Source organism: Barbus barbus, assembly GCF_936440315.1.
Source record: "Barbus barbus genome assembly, chromosome: 20".
Lineage (NCBI taxonomy): Eukaryota > Metazoa > Chordata > Actinopteri > Cypriniformes > Cyprinidae > Barbus > Barbus barbus.
This window is the reverse complement of record NC_136748.1, coordinates 1,529,916-1,543,330: the sequence shown is the minus strand read 5'-3', so window position 1 is coordinate 1,543,330 and position 13,415 is coordinate 1,529,916. Positions and strand designations below refer to the sequence as shown.

Here is a 13,415-nt window from a genome sequence, read left to right as displayed (position 1 = left end):
TGGGTCAAAATTATACATTTCTTTTTTATGGCAAATATCATTAAGTAAATCATGTTCCATGAAGATATTTCGTAAATTTCCTACCGTAAATGTATCAAAGCTTCATTTTTGATTATCAAAAAAATTAGTAGCTATGCATTGCTAAGAACTTCATTTGAACAAATTTAAAGGCAATTCTCTCAATATTTAGATTTTTTTGCTCCCTCAGATTCCAGATTTTCTAATAGTTGTATCTCAACCAAATATTGTCCTATCATAACAAACCATACATCAATGGAAATATTATTTATTCAGCTTCAGATGATGTAAAAATCTCAATTTAAAAAAAAAAAAGAAAGAAAAAGAAAATTACCCTTTTGACCGGTTTTGCCAAAAAAGAGCTGATAAAATGTAAAAACTGTAACTTGAATGCAATGTAAGTCGCTTTGGATAAAAGCGTCTGCTAAATGCATAAATGTAAATGTTTGTGATCCAGGGTCACATAGGCCTACCTTTTTATGTGGCCTAACTGACTTTAATAAGTTATAACACTAATAAATAAATAAATAAATTACTAACATTTAAGACTAGCCTAAGCACATGTTTAATTTTTAACATTTATTTTAAAAAACATTTTTCGATTTATTCGACATACATTAATTCGAAAATGATTTTTAACAAAATTCTACTTCACTAACGATAAATCAGTTTTACGCGAGATTTATAGGTTAGTTTTAATCCAGAATATCACCTAAGAAATTTGTCAATAACCGCGAAAGTAAGAACGCGTAGTTTATACCCGCTGTCGCGTGAGCAGGTAACCATAGCAACAGTAACCGTTACGATCAGTATCGAACAGAACGACTGCTAACATTTCTTCTCACTTAACATCACTTTTACATTTGCATTTCAACAATTTAAGACTTAAATATATTTGTGAGAGATGGGACGTCTTATAGGCTAGTTGTTGTTCCCCTGAAGGAGGAGCTGGTCCAGCGGCGCTCGCAGTACGAGATGGAGACGCACCTGAGGACGAGTCTGCAGGTAACTTACACTCAATATCTCCTCTTTTCTAGAACATTACATCCTCAAACATCTCTTCTGTCGTCTTTCTCTTGCTCTCAGTGACTGTTTAAAGCGTCTGTTGGGAACTTTCACACACCGTTGTGTTTTACTCACAGCTTTATCGATTAGCTTTAGCTTGATCTCTTGCGTTAACTCGTTTTTAAATATGTTTAGAACACAACTGAGAGAAATGTCACTGAAACTAAACGCATTTAAGTCTTTTTCTCTTTCTCTCGAGTAAGTTTTTTTGCATGTGTTTTACGTTTAGAGTCAAAATTGTCCTCAGAAGTTAGCTTACATCTCTATTTGGGGACATTTGGAAAATTATTTATACACACAATTAAATTAAATTCTAAAAATGCTGTTTTCTTGTAGTGTTATAGCTATAGAAATCAACAGAAATCTGGATGAACGTGTAATCAGACAAATTCAGAGAACAATCTGTCAGTTAGGAATAAAGCAGTGCTAGATAAACACTGATCAATAAAACAGCTGAGCGCTTCATATAGAGACTAATATACACATGTACATCTTTACTGACTTTATTGTGATGAATTTAATATGACAACAGGAAACTGAGAAGAGAATAATAACTACAAAAACTAAACTATTACTAAAATACTTGCTTGTACAAAGTCATTGATAATAAATAGACAGAATAACTTTGAAAACCTTTATATTTCAATTCTAAATATGAATCAGCTTTAGGACAATTTAGTTTTAAACATATCTAGAACTTGTTTTAAATGACTCAGTGCATTATGATGTGCAGTTTGTTTTCTCAGCGCAGAGGCACATGAGATGTGTGTGTGGCTAAATTAAATCTAGAGATATCTCATCATTTAACACAAGCACAATATCAGCGTTTGATATCAAATCCTGTGTAACATAAGACCAGACCTTAATAAGCATTCCAAAGGGATTGTACGCAAATCATATGGATTAGGTTCGTGGATGAATGACCTTTAATTCCATGTTTTTCAATTAAATTACTGTATGTTCCTGAACCCCAGAGACATCAATCATCTACTCCGTATCAGCCACATGACGATGATGATAGAATTAAAAAAAGCACATGCAGATTCTCTCACAAGTGTTTTTACGCTCATCTTTGTATTTTGTTATTGGCTTGTTATGTGTCTGTAAGAACTGCATGAGCACAGGCATCCATATATTGAACTGCTGTCACAGAAATGAGAATATTTATTACACTTACAGGGAACACAGAGGTTATTGCTCTTTTTTAACAGTATTCTGACGACATATGTATTTGATTTACACTCGTTTAGTCTGTCCTTTAATACATGAGCATTCAGACTCTGGTGTCTCACTGAATGCATTGGGTTTGAGTTTTGAGGATTGCAGTGAGTCCTGTGATGATCAATAGGGCTCGTGTGATGTTTTAGCATTGATTATGGAAACGCGAGCCGCTGAATAGAGCAGGGCGGGGATCAGGAGTCGTATGGAATCACAGGCATATGTCGACCAATAAAAATACACAAACCAGCTCACCTAACATCTGAATGATGGAGACTCATCAAAATGATTTATATTGCAATGCATATCTGTTACCCAGCATGCTTCAGCCATGCAAGTGCGTGTGTGTTTTGTGAATTTGTGACACTCAGGCAGCTGTTTAAACTGGCCACTTGTCATGCGTGTGCTTTCGCTATGGCTCTCTTCTGATTCTCTGCTTATAAAATGCAATAGAGAGCAGAGGAGCGTGAGCGACTGTGAAACGCTATATCTGCATTCTCTGCATTCTTCAAGGCTTGATCAACACAGAGACTCTGGTGATTATAAAGCTTCGCCCGCCCCAAGCACAGACAGCGATTTTATGCTTCTGAGTGTCCGCTCTTTGACTTGTGACTTGAACAGTCCAGCACTTGCTCACAAATGTTCAAATGATTTAATGCAGAAGAAAAATTTTAAAGTAGAAAAAAACCTAAATTTGAAGGGATCATCAGTGCGATTGTTATACTGCATGTCAGATTTGTCAAATGCATCTCTCCTGTTTTTAATGTTTCATTTCACATAACATAAAAACATTGTCATTTTAACCAATGCATGTGTATTTCTATTTTAATTTTAATAAAAAAATATATTTTAAACTTACAAAATAATAAAACAAATGCATCAAAAGTAAATTATAACTTTGATTATGTTACTTTAACATTGCCAATTACGTTTTGCATCATTCTTACAGATTTCATAAAAGTGGACTTCTGAAAATGATTTTATAAATATATACATGCTTATGAATATCATTTTGCATTTAACATAATAAGTAGGTGAGCACTAGTTTATTAAAAAATGGAAATGTAAACCCCCCCCCCCCCCTTTTTTTTAGAAAAAATGCTTTTGAATAACATTTTACAGTTGCTTTAATATATATTTAATGTTTTATGAAATATTTTTTTACATTACATTTGTAATTTTACATCAATTTACAGTTGCTAAAAAGAAAAAACAAAACAAAATGGTTTGAATAACATATTACAATTAACACAATAGGTAGATGACAACAGACAATCCTAATCCTAAACAAAAAAGAATAAAATAGGATAATAAAAGGTTTCCTCCTCAGACAGGACAAATAAGTAGAGATTTATCCGTGTGGCTTCATGTATATTTGCTTCAGGCTGGCTGCTTGTGTGTGCGATGTCTGTGGGAGTATTTCAGCACACTGCACATCAGCCCCGCCTCCTGCTGTTTCCCCTCCCCCTCTCCAGTGTAGCCCCGCCCCATCAGTGTGCTGAAGCCCCGCCCCCCTGAGGCAGCAGCCAACAGCAGCTGTTCCATATTCATCAAGCTCTTCAGTCTTAAAGAGGCCGACATTGAGCATGCAAACACTCATTTCTGCCTCTCCGCTGCTCACACGCTCATCGTAGCGCACTCTCCTGTCTCCTCGCTCGCTCTCTCTCTCTCTCTCTCTCCGCTTCACCCCGACCAGCCCCCTCCCCCCCACTCTCACACACACACACACACACACACACACACATGCGTACCTGAGCTGGCGGTGGGCTGCGCTGCTGGAGGGGCTTTTCGCTGCAACTTTTCTGAAGGTGCTTGCTCGTGGTTTTGGGGGGAGAGGCGAGTGTCCGGCGTCTCCTCTTTCCTTCTTCTCTTCCTCCTGGAATGCTAAAACTGGGCTGATGGACATTTCCGAACTTTGCATCCCTGATCCTCTCAGCTATCATAACCAGTAGGTGCATCTTCCTCTTTCACGCACTAACACCGCTTCCTGTTTTTAGCGTCTGTCTTTCTGTCTTTCTTCTTCTTTGCATGCCGATAGCACAGTTTTCTTGCGCTGGCTGAACTTTCTGCTTCTGCGATAGAGATGCGTTTTCATCTGCATGGACGCAGTGTTACTTTCCGCGCAAATTTATGTTCTTAATGTCAGCAGAGTGAAGTTTAGAGACACTTCTTTTCTTCTGCTTCAGTGTAGGTTGTTTGTTTTGTTGTAGTGTGTTGCGTGACGCATGCATCCCAGCGGTCGGACGCTCCTCTAGAGCCGTTTGTGTTTGGAAACAAGTCTGAAGGGTTCAGCCGGGACAAAAGGCACAGGACGGATGTTTGTTTATTAAATGAATGAGAGAGGATGCGGTGAAAGAAAGGTCTTTTGGATGGTGGAGTGGCCCCAGAGGAGCGGCTGAAGGGGTCCAGGTGTCCCGGGGCCGTCTGAGATCGCAGCTCGCGCCATGCTGTGCAATAATGCGCTCGCTTTAGAAAGACTAGGAAGGTGCAACTTACAGAAGATTTACGCTTGTTTTTCACCAAAATAAAGCTGCTTTGACTTTCATTACTTTTCATAATTCGGCATGAAACAGTTTTTCTCCAAATTATCTTGATGCACATCTTTATTTTGCATTTGAATATTATTATTTTACACAGGGTTTTTAAATTATCTATTGACACGAACGGTCATCAGTTCTAATTTAAAACAGCACCGTATAAAATCAATCAGTAAATGCTTGCCTTGTGCTTGGATTATAAAAAAAAAAAAAAACATTTTAAAAGATTGACCAAAAAGCGCAATGTCTGTTGATCCACCGATGGATTTTTGGATATGGATTTTTTCATTTACTCTCAGTAACGTGTCACACCAGCAGCTCTGACATGGGCCGACTGCAGACTGTCTCTGTGTGTGTGTGTGTTTTTGGGTAAATTAGACTAGATTACACTCTGCACACTTTAGTCATCTTAAACACACATATTTTAAGCTGCTTTGTAGTTTTACACTAAGACGGATTACAAAGGTTCAATAGAGCTCAGCTGCCCTGACACCTCCGCGCATGCATTTCCACAGCCGCGTTTGCCATTAGAAAACCTTTATTTAGAATTAGTTAGTCTCAAATGCGTTTAAAACATTTATATTTAAAATTCATAGTTTTATTAAGAGCAACTCGTTTTGTGCAAATTATTCTAGCTCCACTGAAAATTTACAATCTGAAATAGTGTAAAACTACAGTGAGATTTTCTTTAGTGATACTTTATTTAGTGATTTAATTATGATGAAGAGTTTTTAAAATGTTTAAAAGGTACAACATATTTTTTCTTGATTTATTTGCATGTCATTAAATATGTGTCTCATAAATTTGACCATCACTGCTGGTATGTTGCTTAAACACCGTCATGCACTTTTATTTGACCTACTGTTAATGAACCAAATTATTTTAATGTAGTAGTGATATAATTATATCTCTTAATCTCTTTGCCTTTTTTTTAATATGAATTAAAAAATGTTAACACACATCTGCTGATGCATTTCAAATTTAACATTAATATAGAGTGTTTTGTGTGTTTGGAATAGAGGAACCTGTTTTAGGTTTTTGACTGGCATTATTGTGCATCTATACATTTATTTGTTTTATTAAAAAAAATCCACTTAATTTAATTTTAGTTAGTTGAAGCATTTCCAAAAATATTTCAACAAGTGTTGTTGAAGTGATTCAATAAAATGTGTGTTTTCCATTTTAAAATGAGCATGAAGAGCGGCTGGCTGCTGCTGTTGATTTACTGATGGGGTTGCATGTGTGTGAATTGAGTGTCTGTCACACACACTGTCCTCAGATGCACCGCAGCACTGGATTCACAACGAAACGCCACCGGTTAGTGTTTACTGGCACGTGCGGTGAGATTGATGCTGCTTTTGTTTGTAAACTGCATGCTGCGTGCTTCAGGATTCATGTGTAGATCTGAGGCACTCGGAAATGTGGCGATGCAGGTCACTTTGACGTCTTCTTTACTCAGCTGGGATATTCAATATGACCCGGAGCGAAGACTGACTAGACGTATTCTCGCTCACTGCGGCCTCATTTCAGGCTCTTGGTCGGGATGACAGCTGGATTACGTTCGTATGCAGAAAACCTCCATAAGCACGGCCAGACAAATTCAATTGAACAATTGTTGGACTTCATTACCGAGTTGGCGGATCGAGCGCATAAAGCGCGTATCTCCGGCATTTCCGTTTTCCCTCTTCTGTTTTATCGCATTAGGTTGGGAAAAAAGCAGCTGTGGGAATTGCATTAGTGCATCTTAAGTTAAAAGCTCGGCGCTCTTTGAGCAAGTGTTTCAGTGCTGTTGGGTTAATCAGATTTTTGCTGTCTGTGAGGAGATGCTATCGCGGGGTAACTAAAGCGGCCGGCTCTGACACTATCCAGATGGGATCAGCTTACAGTAATTTGGTTTCAGAAAACATTACTCACACAGATCCATGGCTGTGGTCAGCCCACATATTCATGAGCTCTGGAGAGGGTTTCGACTCTCTCCGCGATCTCTTCGCCGGCCAGCTGACCTTTGGCCAAAATGAGCACGCTTCTCGATTCGCCGCATGGTTTTTCATACAAACACACAGGCTCTGTACCAGCGGGGGTGAGTGCAGAGCAGTGTTTTTACATGCACATGCAGTGTGTCACTCACCTGCGTTCTTTCCGTTGCGTGTTTATTATTGACACATGCTCTGCTGAGGGTCTTTGGTGCTCTATATTTGTCATCTATGCACATATAATCCTGATTCACACTCTTACACCTTTCGAACCAGCTTGTTTTATGCATCATATGCTTATAACAACTGTGTTTCAGGAGACAGTAGTAACATCCGTGGAAGCTTTCCATTGCACTGAAGGTTGTTTATAATAGAAATATTGGCTGTTTATTAGTGCTTGTAAAGCACATATTCTGTATGAGCATATTCTACATCCCTAATTCTACCCAACACCCAAACTTAACAACTACCTTAAGTATTAATTAGGAATTCAAATTAGGAATTTACTGAGGCAAAAGTCGTAGTTAATGGTAAGAACTGTACCTTAAAATAAAGTGTGACCGAAAAAATTAAGAACTGTTTGCTTAAAGGTTCTTTGAGGAACCAAAATGGTTCTTCTATGGCATCGCTGTGAAAACACCCTACTGCGACCTTTATTTTGAAGAGTGAAGTATGTAATGTAGCTGTCAGACATTAAAAAATGGCAAATTTCTGAATAAAGCATGTGTAAATTGAGGCAGAAGGGTTGTGTTGTAGTGCGAGCGCTGTGGTCTCTGCTTGTCTTGACGGTAGGATCACTTGCAGTGCTCTCACACCCTGCGGCAGTGACCGAGCCGCCCGGTGTCGCCCATCCGTCCCCCAGTTCTCACCGAGGTAACCTTGGCATCCTGGCTGCGTCGTGACAGCAGGTTTAAAAATAAACCCAGCTCTGTTAGCGTGCTGAGGATAATGGCCCTCCAACGCATGCTGCATGGGGGGTCTCGCGCGCACACACACACACACACACTCTGAGGAGACCACAGAGGAAGCAGTGATGCTATGAACAGCAGGACTTATCTGAAACAAATACTAACTTTAGCATGGCAGTTTAAGCATATTTACAAAGTTGCAGTCTTTTAAACGTTAATTTGACCATTTAAAAATGAACTTTTTGAAATCTACTGTTTACGCGTTATCACAGCATTTATTTTGAATTAGTTTTTATTTTGTATAGTTTCAGTTTTCATCTCTTTTTAGTTGAAGTTTTAGTAATTTTGTTGTGTTTTAAAAAAAAAATTGTCTATATAGTTTGTATTAATTGTAATTAATTAATTAATTTTAATTTTAGTTATGTTAGCAAATCAACTTAAACTCAATGAAAATTATATTTTTTTTTTGGTAACTAGCTGAAATAAAATAAGTTAACTTTTTTAATATATTTTTTAGATAGATTAATTATATTTTTTATATATTTTATTTTAGATTTTTTTTTTATGCATTTTCTATTTCTGTTAAAATTTTTATTTATTTTATTTTATTTTTGTTGTTTTGTTTTAGTTTTAGTTAGCTGTAATAACCCTGGTCGCATGTAAAGCTGCGCATGCAACTGACTGCACATATGCATCTCACGTCACTAACGTGCGGCCCGTCCGCAGCACTTGCTCTCTATTTGCATCAATCCCACACACTGAGAGTAAACGATCCGAGTGCCGTGTCCTGATTTGCTCGGTAATCAAATGTTGCGGGGGGAAAATGCTAAGTCCGCTAATTTACACTTTGGAGAGGAGGGGAGAAAAAAACGTGAGGCCGAATGTCCGCGGGGCGGCACGCGGGCGTTTATCAGAGAATGGTATTGGTATTGAGCGGCCAGTCGTTTGAAGGTTATGTTTCTGAGCAGTAATTGAAATGCAAAATAACATTAGGATCGATGGTTAGCTCTGTTTATTTATGAAATCAATATTGAAACGGTCTGTCACCATTGCGGCTCTGATTCCAGCTGACAGCCAAACTTGAGTGTGCCACGTCCAGAGACACAGTCATTGCCTGCACTGCGGGAGGGAGCGGAAGCGCCAGGAACTGGGTGGGGTTTAGGAGAGGAAATGATGTCGCCGCAGGTGTGTGAGATGCACAGCGGTCTTTTAGGATTCTGTAGTTTGTGACTGGATCTTCTGCCCCTGTGCGTTCGGTTTGCATGCATATCTATTAACAAAACAAAAGTATTTTATGTAAAGGTTTGGGGTTGGAAGATTTTAAAGGTTTTTCAAAGAAGTTTCTTTTGCTCACCAAGGCTGTATATAGTTGATCAAAAATACAGTAAAAATTTTGAAATAATATTTCAATGTAAAATAAAAAATGTTATATGTGAATATCTGTTAAACTGTAATTTATTGCTGTGATGCAGCTGTATTTTCAGCATCATTACTCCAGTCTTCAGTGTCACATGATCTTCAGAAATCATAATAATATACTGATTTACTGCTCAACAAACATTTCTGATTATTATCAATGTTGAAAACAGTTGTGCTGCACAATAAATCGTGACATATTTTATTTTTCAGGATTCACAGATGAATAGAAAGTTCAAAAGAACATAATTTGTTTGAAATAGAAACCTTTTGTAGCATTATAAATGTCTTTAATGCCACTTTGGTCAATTTAATGTGTCCTTGCTGAATAAAAACATGAATTTCCTTTATTTAGTTTGTTTTTGTATTTTCTTTTATCTTACTGACCCCAAACTTTGAAAAGCTAGTTTACAGTATGTTTAAATAGTTTCACCTGAAGAGTAAAACACTGTGACAAACACTGATCTGTTTAAGAAGCACAACGTGTCAAATTCTGACTCAACCAATGAAGCGAGTTTGGGGGCGGGACTTACTGTTTGACAGGGGGAGTGTTTGGAAAAACCTTCTGTTGTTTGTGCAACTCAGTTTTGCTGCAGAAAAGCACAATTCACCGTTAGTGTTTTTGTTATCTTAAATGGTGTTATTCTGATGTGTTGTTACTTGTTTATCAAATCAAGGTAGAATATTCAGTGTTTGCATATTCACATGTGCAGTGCTTGACTGCACTCAACAAGATAGAAATAGTCAACAAGTGTTTTAGATCAGAGCTTCTGAAATGTTTTTGATTCAGGACTGTGCCACTAAATCGTTCCATGTTGACATCCGTCTAATATTACCAGCTGGTCTCAAAATACTGTTCACTGGACACATGACGAAACAAGGATTGAGGGTTGATAAGTTTATTTATTTTGCGATTCTATCATGTGCTTCAGTATTCAGACACACAGTCTTTGCTCGTCTCTGTCTGTGGGAAGGTGTTTTAATTTGCTGTGGAGGTGATGAGATCTGCGTCATGTAAATCAGGGTCCGTGAACTCTCTCAGATTATCAGAGGACTTTACAGCGGAAATCCGCTGCGTTCATGAAGGTGAGCCACAGTCAGATGGCATGGAAAACCTCCTGCGCCAGTTTATTTGTGAGTCACCTGAGTTTGTCATGCGCTGCTCATTTGCAGTCCGTGATTTTCCACACTGACCGAGTTGTGTTGGAGCTCATCGTGGTGCTTGAAGAAGCGGCTTTTCTGTAATAATTATTGTCATCTGGTGTCAGTATATGAGAACTACACATGTACTGATCGCTGAATAGTGTCATTAAAATTAATCAGACTGAATATTTGATAAAATAACACAAAAGGCAAGATCATGCAGCGGCTTTGGTGCTGATTCTGTTGGATTCTGGTGAACAGACAAATGCAGTTCATCAGAGTACAGTAGTGCTAGTTTGCAGAGAGGAGTGTAAGAATGACAGTGTTTAACAAAAAGCTATTAGTTTAAAACATTTACTTATCTATATTAAAATATGACATGATTTGGTGTTTTAGTGATATTTACACAGTGACTTCTACCTCAGAAATGTGAGACCGCAGCCAAACAAAGGTTATTTGAGCTAGTTATCTGGTAAACATGTCTTATGGAACAAGGTTAAATAAGAAACACTTCATTAAACTGTCTGTTTTAATGAATCAGTTGATTCAGTTTGGTCATAGAAGTGTCATCATGTTAAGTTACTCTACTTGCACATTATTATGCATTAGTGTATAGTAGAGGTGGGCGATATGGCAAAAATATCATATCACGATTTTTTTAGAAATATCACAATTTCACGATTTTATCACGATTCTTTGTCATGTTGGTTTTACTATTTTGTCTGCACAGTACAGCCACACTAATTTCCCTATTATAAAGACAAAGCCTTTCAAGGTAACAAAATATAAAAAAGAATGGTGGATATTTAGGCCAAAGTGGCCAAAGACAAACATCTTTGTCATTATTTTATTTGTTATTAAAAAATAAGAACAAAGATACACATTACAAATACACATAATATACAAATAAAATAAACAGTGCTTTATTTTCAGGTACAATTACAAATTTTTAGCAGGAGCATTCAAGAAATTGAATGAACAAATATAGCAATACAACTCTATATAGATTGATTCCTATTAAAGCAACTGTATTATTTTTTTTTCAGTCAAGAGTAGTGAATATTTTTTTTTCTTTGCGTTTTGTTGTTTTAACATTAAAGAATAAAAATTGTTATCTGTCTGTCGATTCCGTCATAGTGTTTTATATTTATACCATGATTTACTCACTCAAAATTAGTTTTAAACCTGAATGAGTTTCTTTCTTCTGCTGAACATAAATGCTATTTTGAAGAACGTTGATAACCAAACAGTTGCTGATCCACAGTGACTTCCATAGTATTTTTTTCCCTCCTATCAAAGTCAATCGGACCAGCAACTGTTTGGTTACCCACGTTCTTCAAAATATCTTTTGTGTTCAGCACTAGAAAGACATGAATACCGGGTTGGGACAACGTGAGTGAGTAAATAATGACAGAAATTAAATTTTTAGGTGAACTATCCCTTTAATGACAGCGGGCTGCATGTTTAGTTCTGTCCCTTTAAGACCTGCACGCATCCGTTTGTCTCGGCTGTTTACATTCATTTTAGACATAACCAACTGAGTCTATATGTAAACCTTGTGTGTTTTGACATCTTTTGAACTAATACTAACTGATAGACAGGCGTTTTAGCTTGATGAAATGAAAGATGTATCTTCGTGCCTGTGACAATGTTTGTGATGTGTGATTACAAAGCATTAAAAAAGACCATTGTTGCGTAACAGCTCCAGTGGCGCAGATAGTGAAGTACGTGTTGAAGTCGTGTGTGACGTAATCGACCTGGGTTCAAATCCGCCTTTTGCCGAACTTTTTTCCCTATCTTTTCAAGTATCACATCGGAAAGGCATGTATTTTCAATAATAATGAAGGAAATAATCAAAAAGTTGAACTTAAATTATTGGGTAGGGTTAGTGTAGGTGACATGCATTTAATAATTGGAATTAAAATTAAAATTTACACTCAACATGTTATTACTGCATACTGTTTTATAATGTACTACAATACTGAGGTGCATATAATTGCCACTGTTTGCGATCTAGCTGTAAACAGAATCTATAGCTATTTGCACTTAGTGTAAACATTAACATTAATTTTTTAATATATATTTTAGATTTGATTTTATTATATATATATATATATATATATATATATATATATAGGGTTAGGTAACTGCCTCCTCATTTTAAAAACCACCGCACGCCACTGAATTAAATATAATTCTTCTTTGAATTAAACGTTTTTAAGTTGATTTCTGTATTTACTTAAACTCGTTGAATGATGTCTGTATTGTCAATTTAAACCATTTCTGAGCATAAAACTGGCATTAGCATGAAAAAAATCTCTATCTATAACTTTATCACTTAATAACTTTATCACCCAGCCACACTACAAAACACTTAAAATAAGTGCTGAAACTGCAATAGAATGTCTAATAAATCATAATATTATGTATTTTGTTAGCTCAGAGTGGTTTCTCCCAAATTAATTTAAGAAAAGTTGAGAATGGTCATTAAATATGATTTCCTCAGCATCCGCTGACGTGTGTGTTGTTTTTGCTTGCACGTGTCCGTTTCTCTGTCATGTCTGATGAGCTCAGATGCATTGTGTCAGCTGTACTTCACACACTTTACTGTAACGCTGATGGACTCGTTTAGTGGCCCATAATGCAGGACTGCTCTAAGATTCACATGTCATCTGATGTTTCTGTGTTACGCTTTAGGATTACAGAAGACGGTGTGAAAATAGACGTTCGTGGTTTATATTTATATGTGAGAGTGTTTGTGTTTGTGCAAGTAAATGTGTCAAGCCATGCACACACAGAATGACAGTCTTGTTCAGACGATGTGAGTGTCTTACATTAGGAGCATATTTGATTTGGCAGCTAATTATTTAGCAGAAAAATGAGGAATATGCATTATTTCTAGTGTAAAGAGGGAAAAAAGGGGAACGATTTTAAAAAAACCTTCCCAAGTGTGCTCCACGCGAGGAATGAACTACTTTTTCATATGATGAACTGTTCAATTCAAGAGGGAGCTTTACCGTTGGGCTCACACACTTTTACATGTTAACTCTTTCACCGCCGCACTCGTCACACTGCCTGACTTTCACTCCTTTATTATACAGTATGCATGCACATTGCTTCGAAACTGCATATAAAGC

General features: G+C 37.1%; 1 protein-coding gene across 2 annotated transcripts in view; it reads left to right on the top strand.

Moving 5' to 3' along the window:
- Positions 1-786: 786 nt before the first annotated feature.
- LOC306885923 (steroid hormone receptor ERR2-like) overlaps positions 787-13,415 on the top strand; it is an 87,658-nt gene continuing 75,029 nt past the window's right edge. The window contains exon 1 of one of the 2 annotated variants that reach the window (XM_079442744.1): positions 787-1,023. Coding sequence is in view for 1 of the 2 variants with exons in the window: in XM_079442743.1 (XP_079298869.1) it covers positions 4,200-4,249 (50 nt within the window). In the remaining variant the exon portion in view is untranslated. Of the gene's footprint in view, positions 1,024-3,855; positions 4,250-13,415 lie in introns of those variants that run through there. The other variant, XM_079442743.1, reaches the window with a different exon arrangement.